This window comes from Heptranchias perlo, chromosome 6 (genome assembly GCF_035084215.1).
Source record: "Heptranchias perlo isolate sHepPer1 chromosome 6, sHepPer1.hap1, whole genome shotgun sequence".
In the NCBI taxonomy this organism is placed as follows: domain Eukaryota; kingdom Metazoa; phylum Chordata; class Chondrichthyes; order Hexanchiformes; family Hexanchidae; genus Heptranchias; species Heptranchias perlo.
The window spans coordinates 84,639,847-84,658,988 of NC_090330.1; the positions used below are offsets into that span (position 1 = coordinate 84,639,847).

The 19,142-nt window shown below is 43.5% G+C and overlaps 1 protein-coding gene across 3 annotated transcripts in view; it reads left to right on the forward strand.

Moving 5' to 3' along the window:
• abcc4 (ATP binding cassette subfamily C member 4 (PEL blood group)) overlaps positions 1-19,142 on the forward strand; it is a 376,726-nt gene that overhangs the window by 181,100 nt on the left and 176,484 nt on the right. For all 3 annotated transcript variants that reach the window (XM_067986483.1, XM_067986484.1, XM_067986485.1), the window contains 4 exons: positions 3,913-4,007; positions 8,095-8,181; positions 15,961-16,057; positions 18,057-18,263. In XM_067986483.1, coding sequence (XP_067842584.1) covers positions 3,913-4,007; positions 8,095-8,181; positions 15,961-16,057; positions 18,057-18,263 — 486 coding nt within the window. The remainder of the gene's footprint in view (positions 1-3,912; positions 4,008-8,094; positions 8,182-15,960; positions 16,058-18,056; positions 18,264-19,142) is intronic.

Here is a 19,142-nt window from a genome sequence, read left to right on the forward strand (position 1 = left end):
TAGCAGCCGGTGGTGCGAATGTGCAGCCTGCCCAAAGTCCCTGCCGAGAGGACTGAGCCATTCTGAGAGCCATGCCTCATTTACAGTAACTTCAAGCACTGTACCAGCGTTCACAGGCAGCTCGCAAATCGTGGGGGTGGGGGAGACAAATTCCGGCAGTTTGGACATAGAGTCAAGCTAGAAATTTTATCCTGGGGGGGGGGCAGTTGGGGGTGAGGTGGACAGAGGCCATATGATTTTTGCATTCATGCTTGGCCCCACAAAAGTCTAAAGAAGTTTTCAAAAAAAAATTCTTGCCTTTTTCCGAGCGGCCTTTACAAACCAAACTGTCTCCGTTCTTTCACTGACTCAGATAAATGTTGGAACTCCACGTTTTGATTTATAAACATTAGTGCATCAAGCTGCGATGACCTGGGAGTATAGCCTGGCCTCCCAAATATTTCATTATTAGTTGTTCTAATCTGCAAGTGCTGAATATAGGATGATTTGTTTTCTTGGAGTTGTTCACTGGAGTACATCCCTTGATCACTATGTGAATCAGTGGTTTGATTTGTGGCTTTGATTGCCATTGTTCAAAGGTACACATTTTTTTATTTTATACATCTAGATTTTGCTATAAAAGTTTCCCAAGTGAGGAATTTGTGCTCTATGTACTCGTTCTGCTGCACTTGAGGAATGGTGCCGTGCCTACATTGTGCTACAGAGTAAAGCACTAGAATTTTAAAGAGGGCTCATGTGGTTCTGTCCAGGTGTTGTTCATTGCACTATCAATTTTCCCAGACAACTTTGTAACTGAAACAGTGCATGATATAAAAAACTAATAATATATTTTAATCAACTTATATAAATAGATTTAAGACTCCAGCTAATAAAAATATTTGTACCTATTACTCGAGTACATTTCCCACGGCATTGCTCACAGGCTGAGGAGCAGATACCCAGGAAGGAGGTGGAGGCAGGATGATGAGGCGAGGGCGAGGAAGGGAGCATTCGAGAAGTTGGAGGTTGACAGTTGTGATCCTGGGAAGAGCACAGCAAGTAGTGTTGGCCAGAAGGTTGGAAGGTGTTTTCTGAAGTAAATTATGACTTCCCTCTTTGTTTTTCCTTGTGTGGCTGTGCAGAACTGTAAAAGCAGGATCCAGGGAGCTCAGCTTTTAAGGGAAGCTGGAACTTTTCTCCCTAATAAATACATTTTTTTTGCAATAGGAACACTGAACCAATCACATTTTAGAAAAAAAATTCCAGCTTCCCTTTCTTGATTGGTTCAGAATCAAATCAGAAATCAAGGGTATGAGTCTATGCTGAAACAGTTGGAAAACTTGTGCATGAGGCTTCAGGCCCAAAAACTATAATACAATAAATTGATGCTATAATATATCAATCAGCAAAGCACATTGGTTCTATTTTTCATGAGTGCTCTTTGAATAACATTCTGGAACCTGTCCAATTAAATCATCAAGAGGCAAAGAACTGGGGCCCGATATTAGGAGGGAGGCGGGTTGGCAGCAGGGGGGTCGAATCGGTGGGTTTTCCACGCGATCGTAAGTAAATTGAAGCCACTTACCTTGGCTTCCGGGTTTCGCGCTGGAAAACTGCACAGCGGGCGGACTGCGCACCCACATCATAGGCTGTCAGCTGGAGGAGCCCTATTTAAAGGGGCAGTCCTCCACTGACTGATGCTGCAGAAAATAGGCAAAATTATAGCATGGAGCAGCCCAGGGGGAAGGCTGCTCCCAGGTTTAATGGTGCCTCACTCCAGGTCTTACTGGATGGGGTGAGGAGGAGGAGGGAGATCTTCCACCCGGCGGACGGGAGGAAGTGGCCTGCCTCTGCCATCACGAAGGCCTGGCTTGAGGTGGCAGAGGAGGTCACCAGCATCACTAACGTATCAAGCACCTGCATACAGTGCAGGAGGCGCTTCAATGAACTAAGTAGGTCAGCCAAAGTGAGTACTCTTACTCGTTCCCCTACACTCCGTCTGCCACATCATCGCCCCCACCCCACATCTCCTTCTGCACTGCCAACACTACTCTATCACATCACTCCTCACACCCATTAAACCCTCATCCTCATCTTACCTGCACTTACTCACCTCGCTAGTACTCATCCCACCACTACCACTCAACCCAATCCTCATACAATCTCATGGCTCTATCTCATACTCACCCTCTCATGCATCTCTTTCACGGTCAGCCTCACCCCACCTGCCACTACCTGTGCTGCAGCCACAGGGCATGCATCACATATGTGTAGCAGGAAGCGTAAGGCAAACATGTCGTGAGCATGAAGGGAAAGCACAAGGGTGCTTGAGGGTTTATCATGGTTTTTACTTATATTTGATTTCTGATCAACTCACATTACATATTATATTGTCACCACTACTGCCACGTCTTGGCCATTCTTGACTGGCTTATGCAATAAGACCCTTTCATGAGGTTCTCCATGAACACCCTTGATGCCACCCATTGGGTCACCTTACAGTGGGTGTATGTGTAGTTACACAACTACTTTGTGCAGGTGCCTGTTGCGCAGCACTGTGTTGTGTAGCTCCACGTGGCGGAGGTGGACGGCGTGCCTGGAGAGGCTGGTGATGTTGCTCGTCCTCCAATGGAGTGATGAATGCAGCTATGGACCCCCCCCCCCCCCATCCTGATAGTGTGAGGAGGTCTGCAACGTAGGTAAATGTGTTTAGGGTGTGAGGTAATAATGTTGAGTGTGGAGACAACAGTGTGGCAAGCAAAACTTTGTCTGAGGTGACAGTGTGCCCTGCTGCAATGAATGAGGGTTTACCCCCAACTGTCAAGGAATCCTCTGCATCTCCCAATGGCTGCTAACTGAATCACGTCTGCAACAACAGGGAGTGTTTCCCACAGCATGGGAAACACGTTGAGGAGAGTCCAAAATCACATCCCTGCTAAAATCTCTTCCCAGTGAGGTCTGTCAACGACCTTAAGCACCTCCCTAACTATCTAAACTGTCATCCCGCCGGCTTTAATTGCAGGTGGGAGACCCGCATGCGGGGGCAGCGCGCACACCGATTCACGTCATTGGGGAACCCGGAAGTGGGCGGGTTGGAGCCAGGCTCCGGACCCGCTCTGGGATTCCCCAATTTTACGAACCCGCCCACGAACACACTCACTCGGCCATCCTAAAATTGACCCCCTGAAGTTAGTTACTGAGTTCTTAGACAGCAGGGGCGCTGCGAAGTTGTAGAACACAGTTTTGTATCTGTAATTTCTCCATATGCTGTGAATTCTTAATGTCAAGGGATAGATTTTGAGCATAAGCTTTGCCATTATGAAAGATAAGTTATTTTCGGCCACTCTCGCACCTCCTAACAGGTTGTTACAGAACGTTATTGGTCGAAACTAGGAAGTGCACCTCTTGGTTGGCGATGGTGCATGGCTTACAATACCAAGAAATGAGAGGAGAAAATAAAATGCCATTTTGAAGAGGCTGCTGTCTGGGAGTTCTCCATTCCTACGTGACGTGCACATCTTCCAAAAAATGACATGAGTGCTTCCTTAATGTATAATCTTCAGTCCAAATTATGTTAATGTTTATATAAACATACTTTTTCTTAGTTACAAATTGAGTCTCTTTCTATAGTCTCTGATAACCCTCTGTTAAGCTCTGCACTTTTCTTTGGGGTAATTTTGTGGGCCCTTACTAAGCAGAAGTATGAGTATAACACCATAGGGCCAAATCTGTAACCTATGCTCAGCATCACACTGGATGCAGAGCCTCTCAAAATTATCCGTCTTAAGTATATAACCCATGGAGTTTTAAATGTATGAAGTAATCCTTTGGTAAAATCAAGTCTCGTTAATGAAACCAATTTAAATTGATAATTCAGACCCTTTTTAAAAAAAAATGTTAAAAGCTTCCTTTTTTTTTGTGCGCGTTTGATAGGATTTGGAGCTGCTTCAGGATGGTGACCTGACCCAGATTGGAGACCGTGGAGTCACACTCAGTGGAGGACAAAAAGCTCGAGTGAATTTGGCTAGGTAAACGGGGTTACTACTATACCAGATTTTGACAGGTGTCAATAACTCAGTACTTATTTAGGGAATGTCTTTGAAGAAAATGATGCAGAGAGCGCCACATTGTTTAATTTACCAAGTGCAGGTAAACATTAAAAAAATTGTAGCTGGTTCGAGAGCTGCTTTGATATTGGATGAAAAATCTATTAATGACTATAAACTATTGGCTGAGATCCAGACTGGACACAGTTGTCCCTGAGTTTGTCCATATAGACCAAATAAGGCTCATAATGGAGCCACCTCTTGAGGAACAACACCAGTTTGCTATTCAAAGTAGTTCACCACTATGGTAGTTCCAAAACATCTGCCCTGATTATCTCCCTGGATGAAGAAAAAACATTTGATCGGATAGAGTGGAAATCTTTCCCTGTGACATTCGAGAATTTGGCAACACATTCAGGAAGTGCATTAAAATACAATACTCACCCACATCCACAGTGCACACCAATGGCCACGCTTCCCTGCATTCTCACTCCAAAGGGGGACAAGATAGGGATGTCTCATGTATCATAGTAGGTACAGCACAGGAGGAGGCCATTCAGTCCATTGTGCCTGTGCCTCTTTGAAAGAGCTAGCCAATTAGTCCCATTCCCCAGCTCTTTCCCCATAGCCTTGTAAATTTTTTCCCTTCAAGTATTTATCCAATTCCCTTTTAAAAGTTACTATTGAATCTGCATCCACCACCTTTTCAGGCAGTGTATTCTAGATAATTACAACTCGCTGCACAAAAGAATATTTCTTCCTCTCACCTGTGGCACTTCTGTTGATCACCTTAAATCTGTGTCTTCTGGTTACTGACCCTGCTGCCACTGGGAACAGTTTCTCCTTATTTACTCTGTCAAAACCATTCATGATTTTGAACACCTCTTTCAAATCTCCCCTTTAATCTTCTCTGTCCTAAGGAGAACAACCCCAGCTTCTCCCGTCTCTCCACATAACTGAAATCCCTCATCCCTGGCACCATTCTAGTAAATCTCTTCTGCACCCTCTCTAAGACCTTGACATCCTTCCTAAAGTGTAGTTCCCAGAATTGAACACAATACTCCAGCTGAGGCTTAATCAATGTTTTGTAAAGGTTTAGCATAACTTCCTTGCTTTTGTACTCTATGCCTCTGTTAATAAAGTCCAGGATCCCATATGCATTTTTAGCAGCCTTCCCAACTTGTCCTGCCACTTTCAAAGATTTGTGTAGGTGCACTCCCAGGTCTCTCTGTTCCTGCACCCCTTTCAAAAGTGTACCATTTAGTTTATATTGCCTCTCCTCATTCTTCTTACCAAAATGTATCACTTCACACTTCTCTGCATTAAATTTCATCTGCCATGTGTCTGCCCATTTCTTCAGTCTATGTATGTCCTCCTGAAGTTTGTTACAGTCCTCCACATTGTTTACTACATTTCCGAGTTTCGTGTCTTCTGCAAACTTTGAAATTATACCCTCCATACCCAAGTCCAGGTCATTAATATATATCAAAAAGAGCAGTGATCCTAATACTGACCCCTGGGGAACACCACTGTATACTTCCCTCCAGTCTGGAAAACCACCGTTCACCACTACTGTCTGCTTTCTGTCCCCTAGCCAATTTTGTATCCACACTGCCACTGCCCCTTTAATCCCATGGGCTTTAATTTTGTTAACAAGTCTGTTATGTGGTACTCTATCAAATGCCTTTTGAAAGCCCATATACTCAGCATCAACTGCACTACCCTCATCAGCCCTCTCCGTTACTTCGTCAAGGAACTCAATCAAGTTAGTCAAATGATTTTCTTTTTAACAAATCCATGCTCGCTTTCATTTATTAGCCCATACTTTTTCAAGAGTCAATTAATTTTGTCCCGGATTATTGTGTCTCAAAGTTTCCCCACCACCAACGTTAGGCTGACTGGACTGTAATTGCCGGGTTTATCCCCCTCCCCTTTTTTGAACAGGGGTGTAACATTTGCAATCCTCCAGTCTTCCGGCACCATCCCCATATCTAAGGAGGATTGGAAGATTGTGGCCAGAGCCTCCGCAATTTCCACCCTTACTTCCCTCAGTAACCTAGGATGCATCCCATCTGGACCGGGTGACTTTTCTTTTTTGAGTACTGCCAATCTTTTTAGTACCTCCTCTTTATCTATTTTTATCCTATTCTATCCTAACCAATATTGTTACTACCTCCTCCTTTACTGCTACAATGGCAGCATCCTCTTCTCTAGTGAAGACGGATGCGAATTATTCATTTAGTGCCTCTGCCATGCCCTCTGTTTCCACAAGAAAATCTCCTTTTTTGTCCCTAATCGGTCCCACTTTCTCCCTTTCTCTTGACCATAGAATCTTTGGCCACATAAGTCAGAATGAACTCGGGCATTCACAGAGTACAGGCAAAAGGGATTGAACATAAAATTTCCCCATTTGCTATTACTTATTATGATAACTCACCAACCAAACAGCCTTGCTCCCAACATGTTTCAAAGCATCAAAGCATTTCGATGACTCTCCAGTTACAAATGCAACTGTTCTGAAACAGAGACCCATTCACAGGATGTCCCCACACAAATAGAGGAGTCCTAATCTTTTAGGTGGCCACGGTCTGGCTTTAGATATCTTGGTGCACATGTCATACTGAAATTCGCCACACTATACACAGGAATCCCCCCCCCTGCCCCCTCCAGCATATACGCCCACCTAACTAGATGGAGTAATGTGCTGATATCATCCCTGGGTAGGGTGAAACACAATTAAGATGAATATTCTCCCCATTTCCTATTTCAGATACTGCCAATTAAGATGTTAACCCAACAATTCTGCGACCTCGACAGTCACGTCTCCCAAGTTTTTCTGGGCAAACAAGAGGCCACAAATATATCCCAAGCACCTTCAGCTCCCTAAAAGTTTGGGGGACCTGGCCTCCCAATCTTTAAACACTACTACTGGCAGCCCAGATCCAAATGGCCTGGTCCTTAACCTTCCAGTAAAATGGAGATCAGTGGCTTCTTACCAACCCACCTGCAGAGCTTATCATTCATACATCCATAGAAGAGACTAATAGGGACCCAGAAACAGCCCATTGACGCTGAACCCTTTCAACCTAGAAGTAGGTCTGTGCTTCTCTGAAGATCTCATTGGGTCTATCAGCGCTCTCGAAATTGGCACAATGGGGAGTTCCCAGGAGGACTCATCTCAGGTGGATCCTGACCCTGTCTTGAGAAAAAGATCACCAAATTAGGTCAGCTCTGCCACAAGGACCATATTATGCTCTTCAACCAGTGAGCTGACAACTTTAGCTTCTCCCAGCAGGATCAATACCACTATTGCCAGATAAGGCACTAACTCCAGAACCCTCTAGTACTTTGCAGGTTTCATCATAAACCAACACCCCTCCTCCAGAACTATTCCTCCACTCCCCAATAGCATCCTACAGACACATCTCCACCCCGTGCATAATATTCACCTATATGGCCATAAACAGAACAAGGAACTGGAGGAGGCATGGTAAGAGGTATGGAGACAGATCCTCAAAAGTATCACTTGGAGTCTCAATCTAGATGGATTGCTCGCCCCCGCACCCACTCCTGCCAGCACCCACCATGAAGAGTAACAAACCCAACTTACATGATCACTACTATACAGGGCCTCCCTCCCCACAACCCTAGGTCCAACCTATCTCCAGAAATCAAGTCCAAAAAAGTTACCTCAATCCGCATTGTAACCAGTGCAAGCACAGGCATGCCAAGAAACCTGGATGCATACATCTTGCAAAAAAAAAGTGCATAGCTTTATAAAATATATATGTGAATATACATTTTTGAGAATTAAATAAGAAAAAGTACTAGATATTTTAATTAATATGATAGATAGTATAACTCTAATAGATCATTTTAATGGACAAGGTGATTTTTTAATTGCAATATTTATAGTATTTTAAGGATTAAAAAATAATGGGTTGCTGACTAAATTGATCTCAAGACTGATGTGAAGAATTTGTAGCAGCTCTGGTTTATATATATGCTAAGAAGGACAATAGTGATTTTTCTACTATTCTCAACTTAATCATTGTTGCTTTTCCTAAAGAGCTGTGTATCAGGATGCTGATATCTACTTGCTTGATGACCCCCTCAGTGCAGTTGATGCTGAAGTTGGGAGACACCTGTTTGAACAGTGAGTGGCTTCGGAAAAGTAATTGCCTTGCAGAACAAGCAGTCTAGTCTGTCTGATAAATTACTGGTAATTTATTTTTAAATAAAAGTATTTTAAGTAAGTTTTTCTCTGCTGTGTATGTTCAGCTTTTCTAGGGCTGTATCAAATACTGACCTTAATTTAGAGAAAAAAAACAAAAGCTTTGACCTTTTTTATTTTACAATCGTAATCCTCAGCAACTTTTGTTCAGGGCAACGCAATATCCTGGTTTCAGAATATTTAAATTACCCTGTTCTTGGGATTTGGCACAGGACCATGAAAGACCCGAAGCAGCATCATGGCCCCGCTACCCTGAATGGGCTTGTGGAATTTCTAGCCTCTTATTTAAAATGCATTGCAGCTCAATCACCTATTATAAATTATGTAAATTAAGAAGCTCTTTAACTTTAAAATCATAAATTGTATCTAACTGCAGCTAATGGTTGTCAAAATTGTGCTAGATATGTGAGCTTCTTTGGACTTCTTTTGAAAAATGTATGTTAACATCTGAGGGCCAAAAATTGCTGGGAAGTCACGTCATTATAATGATGCATCAATGGCGCTCGCAATTATTAATTCGTATAAAAATCCAGGAATTTGCGGGGTAAAAGGGAGATACGCCATGAGTTGCGTTTCTCCGCAAATTGCTGGACGTTCGCTGTTAGCATTGCCAAAGCCATCAAAAGTCCCTTCTCGCCGTGAGGCTCCCCATTGAACTTAATGGCGATTGTAAAATTGCTGGATTTACGACATTATTACAAATGAATCCAGCAATTTTACAATCGCCATTAAGTTCAATGGGGAGCCTCACGGCGAGAAGGGACTTTTGATGGCTTTGGCAATGCTAACAGCGAACAGGAATAGGCTATTTAGCCTCTTGAACCTGTTCCACCATTCAGTCAGATCATGACTGATCTGTACCTTAACTTCATCTACCTGCCTTGGTTCCGTAACCCTTCATACCATTGCCTAACATAAATCTATCAATCTTAGTTTTGAAATTTTCAATTGACCTTTAGGGCTGGTAATTAATGTTGTAGAGGACCCTGTTAATGATGTGATTTATGGCCCTTGTATAACGCTCAGCTTTGGACCAGTGAAGCTATAAGAGTCTCACTGCAGAGGGTAGTGAATTATTCCTAGGTTTTTAAAATTCTTTTTATCTGTCTTGGCAGTATTTTTGTGCCAGTCTTGCCATCCACACTCCTGTTAGTGTCGGAAGGCAATAATTTTCAGGATGCAAAGTTGTTGCAACACTCAGAAGAGGTTCACTCATTCAAATGCAAATTAGATGGATTTCTTTCAGCAAACAACGTTTTGGGATACAGTTTATGGATAATTTGAGACATGATGTGGTAAGTATAGTATACTTGAGATGGAAAAGGTGACTTTGGACCTATGGTTCCCAAAGCTCTCCACCACCGGGGTTTTCTTAGAGTCTGGGTCTGTTGTAGACTATTTGATAGAGATTGATTGCTATGATTAGTCAACAACTCTATTATCATTGTATCAGGCGACCACCAGGATGGTATAAGGCAAACTAAATAGAACGTGGCCTTTTTTCATCTAGCAGTTCTATTTAAAAAAGGAGGGAGAGAAAAAACAGGGAATTACAGACCAGTTAGCCTAACATCAGTAGTGGGGAAAATGCTAGAGTCTATTATGAAGGATATGATAACAGAACACTTGGAAGGCATTAATGGGATTGGACAAAGTCAGCATGGATTTATGAAAGGGAAATCATGCTTAACAAATCTAGAATCATAGAATCATAGAAGTTACAACATGGAAACAGGCCCTTCGGCCCAACATGTCCATGTCGCCCAGTTTATACCACTAAGCTAGTCCCAATTGCCTGCACTTGGCCCATATCCCTCCATACCCATCTTACCCATGTAACTGTCCAAATGCTTTTTAAAAGACAAAATTGTACCCGCCTCTACTACTGCCTCTGGCAGCTCGTTCCAGACACTCACCACCCTTTGAGTGAAAAAATTGCCCCTCTGGACCCTTTTGTATCTCTCCCCTCTCACCTTAAATCTATGCCCCCTCGTTATAGACTCCCCTACCTTTGGGAAAAGATTTTGACTATCGACCTTATCTATGCCCCTCATTATTTTATAGACTTCGATAAGATCACCCCTTAACCTCCTGCTCTCCAGGGAAAAAAGTCCCAGTCTGTCTAACCTCTCCCTGTAAGTCAAACCATCAAGTCCCGGTAGCATCCTAGTAAATCTTTTCTGCACTCTTTCTAGTTTAATAATATCCTTTCTATAATAGGGTGACCAGAACTGTACACAGTACTCCAAGTGTGGCCTCACCAATGCCCTGTACAACTTCAACAAGACATCCCAACTCCTGCATTCAATGTTCTGACCAATGAAACCAAGCATGCTGAATGCCTTCTTCACTACCCTATCCACCTGTGACTCCACTTTCAAGGAGCTATGAATCTGTACTCCCAGATCTCTTTGTTCTATAACTCTCCCCAACGCCCTACCATTAACGGAGTAGGTCCTGGCCTGATTCGATCTACCAAAATGCATCACCTCACATTTAGCTAAATTAAACTCCATCTGCCATTCATCGGCCCACTGGCCCAATTTATCAACATCCCGTTGCAATCCTAGATAACCTTCTTCACTGTCCACAATGCCACCAATCTTGGTGTCATCTGCAAACTTACTAACCATGCCTCCTAAATTCTCATCCAAATCATTAATATAAATAACAAATAACAGCGGACCCAGCACCGATCCCTGAGGCACACCGCTGGACACAGGCATCCAGTTTGAAAAACAACCCTCTACAACCACCCTCTGTCTTCTGTCGTCAAGCCAATTTTGTATCCAATTGGCTACCTCACCTTGGATCCCATGAGATTTAACCTTATGTAACAACCTACCATGCGGTACCTTGTCAAATGCTTTGCTGAAGTCCATGTAGACCACGTCTACTGCACAGCCCTCATCTATCTTCTTGGTTACCCCTTCAAAAAACTCAATCAAATTCGTGAGACATGATTTTCCTCTCACAAAACCATGCTGACTGTTCCTAATTAGTCCCTGCCTCTCCAAATGCCTGTAGATCCTGTCCCTCAGAATACCCTCTAACAACTTACCCACTACAGATGTCAGGCTCACTGGTCTGTAGTTCCCAGGCTTTTCCCTGCCGCCCTTCTTAAACAAAGGCACAACATTTGCTACCCTCCAATCTTCAGGCACCTCACCTGTAGCTGTCGATGATTCAAATATCTCTGCGAGGGGACCCGCTATTTCCTCCCTAACCTCCCATAACGTCCTGGGATACATTTCATCAGGTCCCGGAGATTTATCTACCTTGATGCGCGTTAAGACTTCCAGCACCTCCCTCTCTGTAATATGTACACTCCTCAAGACATCACTATTTATTTCCCCAAGTTCCCTAACATCCATGCCTTTCTCAACCGTAAATACCGATGTGAAATATTCATTCAGGATCTCACCCATCTCTTGTGGTTCCGCACATAGATGACCTTGTTGATCCTTAAGAGGCCCTACTCTCTCCCTAGTTACCCTTTTGCCCTTTATGTATTTGTAGAAGCTCTTTGGATTCACCTTTGCCTGATCTGCCAAAGCAATCTCATATCCCCTTTTTGCCCTCCTGATTTCTCTCTTAACTCTACTCCGGCAATCTCTATACTCTTCAAGGGATCCACTTGATCCCAGCTGCCTATGCATGTCATATGCCTCCTTCTTCTTTTTGACTAGTGCCTCAATCTCCTGAGTCATCCAAGGTTCCCTACTTCTACCAGCCTTGCCCTTCACTTTATAAGGAATGTGCTTACCCTGAACCCTGGTTAACACACTTTTGAAAGCCTCCCACTTACCAGACGTCCCTTTGCCTGCCAACAGACTCTCCCAATCAACTTCTGAAAGTTCCTGTCTAATACCATCAAAATTGGCCTTTCCCCAATTTAGAATTTTAACTTTTGGGCCAGACCTATCCTTCTCCATAGCTATCTTAAAACTAATGGAATTATGATCACTGGTCCCAAAGTGATCCCTCACTAACACTTCTGTCACCTGCCCTTCCTTATTTCCCAATCTACTGGAGTTTTTTGAGGATGTAACGAGTAGGATAGGGGAGAACCAGTGGATATGGTGTATTTGGATTTGCAGAAGGCTTTTGATAAGGTCCCACACAAGAGGTTAGTGTGCAAAATTAAAGCACATGGGATTGGGGGGAATATACTGGTATGGATTGAGAATTGGTTGACAGGCAGGAAACAGAGAGTAGGAATAAACGGGTCTTTTTCCGGGTGGCAGGCAGTGACTAGTGGGGTACCGCAGGGATCAGTGCTTGGGCCCCAGCTATTCACAATATATATCAATGATTTGGATGAGGGAACTGAATGTAACATTTCCAAATTTGCAGACGACACGAAGCTGGGGTGGATTGTGAGCTGTGAGGAGGATGCAAAGAGGCTCCAATGTGATTTAGACAAGTTGGGGTGGGTGGACAAGAACATGGCAGATGCAGTATAACATGGATAAATGTGAGGTTATCCACTTTGGTTTTAAAAACAGAAAGGCAGATTATTATCTGAATGGTGATAGATTGGGAAAATGGGAGGTGCAACAAGACCAGGGTGTCCTTGTACACCAGTCACTGAAAGCGAGCATTCAGGTGCAGCAAGCAGTTGGGAAGGCGATTGGTATGTTGGCCTTCATTGCAAGAGGATTTGAGCACAGGAGCAGGGATGTCTTACTGCAGTCATAAAGGACCTTGGTGAGACCACATCTGGAGTATTGTGTGCAGTTTTGGTCTCCTTATCTGAGGAAGGATGTCCTTACCATGGAGGGAGTGCAACGAAGGTTTACCAGACTGATTCCTGGGATGGCAGGTTTGACATATGAGGGGAGATTGGGTCGACTAGGCCTAAATTCACTAGAGTTTCGAAGAATGAGAGGTGATCTCATCGAAACATATAAAATTCTAACAGGACTAGACAGACTAGATGCAGAGAGGATGTTCCCGATGGCTGGGGAGTCCAGAACCAGGGGTCACAGTCTCAGGATACGGGGTATGCCATTTAGAACCGAGACGAGGAGAAATTTCTTCACTGAGAGTGTGGTGAACCTGTGGAATTCTCTACCACAGAAGGCAGTGGAGGCCAAGTCATTAAATATATTCAAGAAGGAGGTCGATATATTTCTTAATGCTAAAGGGATCAAGGGATATGGGGAAAAAGCGGGAACAGGGTACTGAGTTAGAGGATCAGCCATGATCATTTCGAATGGTGGAGCAGTCCCGAAGGGCCGAATAGCCTACTCTTGCTCCTATTTTCGATGATTCTATGAGTTCCTATAAAAGCAGTCACTGTTCCTGATCATGATGGATCTATACTTCATACGTCAAGAATGTTTGTACATTTTGCACATTTATCCTGCCATTCTCTCTAATTTCTCAAGGGCCAATACAGAAATTCCCAAACACAATTGGGTTACAACGTCCTCTTATTTTTAATTTTTTTCTTACTTTTCCATTCTGTCCCTTATCTCTCTCTTAACCCACTCTCTCTCCCTCTCTTTATTCCTCTTTCTGGCTCTATATTTAGTTTGATACTAATTCACCCTATTTCCTTCTCCATCTTTAGCTCTGTTTCTTTTTCTATCCTTTTCTTTGGTTAGGGAGATGAGCCATTGGGCATAACATTCACGAGGTCCCAGATGCAACTTTGACATCGCTGCGCCGTTATTCTTTTGACATTTCAACAGTTTGCAGCACAAATATGTCAAAAAAAACTTTGATTCTAAAATGCCTACATTCGAAATCAAAGACCTATCCTGCACTAACACTTTAACAAAAGTTTTACATATACTCATGGTTGGCTCAGGCTTTGAGGCTTGCCGATACCCTCTAGATATCGTGATGTCCGCAGGTAATAGTGTGGCACATAGCCTCTTCTTGGGTTCAGGTCAGCTGTACAGGAAGTAATCTGGAAGAAGCAGCGAGGCCGAGCACAAGCTTCCTCCACACGGTTGTTTTTATAGTCCTGTCTTGTTGGAACCACGCCTCTGGGCCGGTTGCTTACAAACTATAGACTTCTTCAAATACAACTGTGGAATTGATTGACACTCCCTTTTACCAATGTCTTTAACGTAGATATGTTATGTAGGTCTTCAGCCCATCTGGAGCCAGGTTGTGCAGGTTCATATGGTGATCTGTTTTGTATCATCTCATGAGGTGTAACTCAGCAGCCCTTTTTGCTTCAGGCATTTGGAGCCAATTTTACCCTTTTAAATAAAACTTTTGTTTATTATATGTATTTTTGCTACAAGTACTACCATTTATTTTCCTAACAAAATACAGGAAAATGTACTGTACACTACATAATGTGTATGATATAGATACAGACTAAGGGCACATGAAATGAAAGAGCACAAGTAGTGCAGAGTGAGTGACCAGCCATTTAGTCTGTTCTGTTTGTGGTTTGAATGTATTACCTCTCATTAAAGGAACAGTTGAACTGCTGTAGCTTTGGGTTTAACTTTTAACCCTTATATTGACAACAAATGCAGGGAAATTCAAAGCTCCCTGGGCTGGCCACTTCTTAACATTTCAATTCACAGATCAAGACACTGAAACAAACATTAAAATTTCTCCAACCCATGCATGGGGTTGTAGGAAATGTTGGAATGACCAAGATAAGCTGGAACAGAAACCTGCATTTCTGGTGAAATACATGGAAGGCAAAGACATTTTGTAAACTGGGACCTGGAAGAGGTTTGTATTGCTTCTTAAATAGGTAATGTCTTTGTGTTCTTCATTATCCTGTCGATCAGGCTCTTTTGCTATAGCTCCAGAAGTGTATGGTGATATAATACTACTTCTGGACATATCACAAAATACTGAAGTTATCATTCAGGTCCAGAGAAAGCCGATAAGATCCTTTTGACTGGACAGAATAAAATGTGAACAAAAGCAATATGTGATCTTATTGGTTTCAGTCCCCATTGCACCAAGTTGGGTAAGGATAAAATGGTATTTTAAAATCTGCGTTAATCAGGTTTGGATATGTGGAAACTTGCCTTAATAATTGAGCAATAATTGTGAAAATTGGTAAATTTCTGTGTGCATCATTTTGGGATGTCTGGTGAAGCTTTTTAGCCCCCTTGTGCAGCATATTCTATGAAAACACTGGCGATCCATACTTCCAGTATGGGAAAGTAGGAGATTTTTGCTGGCAACTGGTTAATTCTGGTCTTAATTTGACTGAAAATCTAAAGTAAATTGTTTAAATTTGGCCTTTGACAACACTATTTGAAACTTTTCCCCGACTGATCAATTTTTTAAAGAATTTTTTCAATTTCTTATCTCCTTTCTTGAAGGCACTGACTCGTGCTGAGGTATGGTCCTATGTCAGTGGCCACCATCCATTCATTGTTCATGTGTGAGCTTAGATGGGATGTAGAAATAGGCTAGGGCCATCACAAACAAGCCTGATCCCATCCTTGCCTGACATTCACACTAACACTCTCACTCATAATTTCCAGCAAGGGTCACTGGATGCCAAGAACTTTGGACGAATTTTGCCCTCCCTAGCTTTGGAGCACTGAGGCCATCTTTAGCACCCCTCCTAAAGTCACCCTGAGATAAACTAACAGATTGTGCATTGAATTTGGGACCTTGCAGGTCTATATGGTTCAGTAGCACACAGGGCAGTGCATTAACCAACTGAGAAATTGTTCATTTTTATTTCTTGCTTTTGCGCTTTAGGTGTATAGCTGGGATTTTGAAAAATAAGCCTCGTATTCTGGTGACACATCAACTTCAATATCTAAGTGCTGCTAGCCAAATTCTGATATTAAAAGAGGTAGGTTTCTTTTTTTAAAAAAAAACAAAGTATTTCTTTATGAAAATGGGAATCAGGCACTCGTGCTGTTCTAAATTTGCTTTTCACATTGAATGGTAGTCAATTATTAATGGTCTGGATTCTCGTTTTGTGATATCATTTTTGTCACTTGGATCTGCTCCAGACAATGTAGTGATGTTGCAGTGCCGACAAACCACTTTCCCAGCAACCCAAAATAATGGGCTCGATTTTTGGACGTCCGAGCGGGTGGGTTCGTGGCAGGGGGGGGCTTTGAAAATCGGGGATTCCCGGGGCGGGTCCGGAGCCCGGCTCCAACCCGCCCACTTCCGGGTTCCCTGGTGACGTGCTTAGATGCGCGCGCAGCCCCCGCATGCAGGACTCCCGCCTGCAATTAAAGCCGGTGGGATCCCACTTAATGCAATTAATGTGATAGTTCAGGTCATTAGGAGACCTGATTTGTAGGATATTTTAGGAGGGGTGGTATTTTCATCCAAACTGAGCGTGTTTCCCGTAGTGGGGGAAACGCTCCCAGTTGAAATGGACATGTTGCAGACACCAGCCTGTGGCAGCTGCAAAGGTCCATTTGACCCTAAAACACTCTTGTGCATCCCCTTCATGCTCACGACACGTTTGCCTTACGCTTCCTGCTACACATATGTGATGCATGCCCTGTGGCTGCAACACAGGTAGTGGCAGGTTGGGTGAGGCTGACCGTGAAAGAGATGCATGAGAGGGTGAGTGTGAGATAGAGCGATGAGATTGTATGAGGATTGGGTTGAGTGGTAGTGGCGGGATGAGTACTGGGGAGGTGAGTAAGTGCAGGTAAGATGAGGATGAGGTTTGAGTGGGTGTGAGGAGTGATGTGATAGAGTAGTGTTGGCAGTGTAGAAGGAGATGTGGGGTGGGGGTGGTGATGTGGCAGACGGAGTGTAGGGGAATGAGTAAGTGTACTCACTTCGGCTGACCTACTTGGGTCATTAAAGCGCCTCTTGCACTGTATGCAGGTGCGTGGTATGTTGGAGGTGCTGGTGACCTCCTCTGCCACCTCGAGCCAGGCCTTAGTGGTGGCAGAGGCAGGCCACTTCCTCCTGTCCGCCGGGTGGAAGATCTTTCTCCTCCTCCTCCTCCTCACCCCATCCAGTAAGATCTGGAGTGAGGCATCATTAAACCTGGGAGCAGCCTTCCCCCTAGGCTGCTCCATGGTGTAATTTTGCCTTATTTTCTGCAGCATCAGTCAGTGGAGGATTGCCCCTTTAAATAGGGCTCCTCCAGCTGACAGACTATGATGCACCAGCGCAGTCCGGCCGCTGCGCAGCTTTCCAGTGTGGAAGCCAAGGTAAGTGGCTTCAATTAGGCTGCAATCGCGTGGGGAACCCACCGATTTTACTGGGCGGGTTACCCCGTGCCCAGTCGACCCCCCGCTGGCAACCCGCCTCCCTCCTAATATCGAGCCCAATGAGCGAAGAAATTCCAGTCATAAGTTGTGCAACTCTGCCAGTTCATACAGCTTCAGCGTTTTGAAGGACTTGCTTTCAAACCCGTGTGATGCTGTAGAGGGAGTTTCTCAAGTGCATATTTTAAAAACATTTTGTGCAGGTGAAGAATTCCTCCACATTTACTATACAGGAGTAATTTTAGTAAATCAGCTTCCATTGGGTAGCCTCACCCATCAGGAGTCCATACTGGGGCATGTGCTCCCATAATTTTCCATCCACTGAAATTAATGGCTGAAAGATTGTGGGGGCCCATGCTCGAATTCCCAATATACGTTCTTGACAGGCAAGGCTTCATGTTGGGAGCAGGATTTCCTAAAATAACTTCTCATATTTGCACTCTTAGTGGGAAATCACTTTTTAAATTTCAAAGTGATGTCTTTTTAAAAACATTCCACACCAACAATAAAAGATGGAAATAACACTCTGCTCTCCCTAGACGTGGTGTAATTTATTCAACCATTACCTGTTGTGTGATTAAATTACTTATTGGAAATTAATTTCAGGGCCAGGTGGTTGAAAAGGGAAAGTTCAAGCAGCTGTTAAAATCTGGAGTTGATTTTGCTTCTCTGCTAAAACAAGATGAAGAAGATGAACAGACAGATTCTCATTCTGCCACAAAAATAACTAAGGAACGCACACTTTCTCAGACCTCAGTCTTGTCATTGGACTCCTCAACTCAGTCGCATAAAGAGGCTTCAATTGAACCACCAGTAAGTAAAACTATAGTCACTTAGATGAAACACCTGTCAATGAAAATCAGACATAGATAAGATTTGACTCAGTTTCAAAATAGAAGGGTTTTTTCTGGACCTAAACTGTGTTTAAAATAGAATAGATATCATCAAATTGGATGAAATCAAAAACCTTAGCAGCAATGTACAATACATTATTAGGAGAATGTTCAGTACTGTCTATTTTGATCACCGATGAGACTTAATTAGCCATAATACATAGGTGGCTGCTTTATTCAGGATCCTATAAAACAGTCAGGAGCCAAGTCCTCAACTGGTTCTGCAAAATCATGCAGTTCAGGGAAAGCAGGACTCTTCAGATGGTTTACTGCAGCAGTGTATGGCATTGAAATAAGTGAGCAGATTCAAATGGCTTGTGCTACCAGAAGTCTGCAGGATGTACGCTCGCATGGGAAATTTGAATTTGCTCACTTACTTTGATGCCATGCACTGCTGCTGAGAACATGTGTAAGAATTCCCTTTCCCTAATTTCTGTGATTCTACAGAACTAGTTAAACATTCTGGCTCTGTCTTGGCTCCAACCCTGACCCACTCCGCGCTATCATAATCAAACCTATTGCTAGGTTGAATGTAGTGAAACATAATGACAGAGAGGTTGGATGATGAAGGTGTTGAAAATCATGGTGATGGGGTACAGCAAGGCACCAGGGTAATCATCATCATAATCTTCTAGCAGCTAGTCATGTCCCTTACCATCTCTTCCTTGTAGGCGTCGTCGTCGTTCTCATCAACTTCTTCATCATCCTTGCCCTGGTTTGTCCTTTTCCTCGCCACTCCTCGTGTTCACCCTCGCCCTCCTCTCCTGGTCCTCTCCTGGGGCCACTGTTGTTGACAATT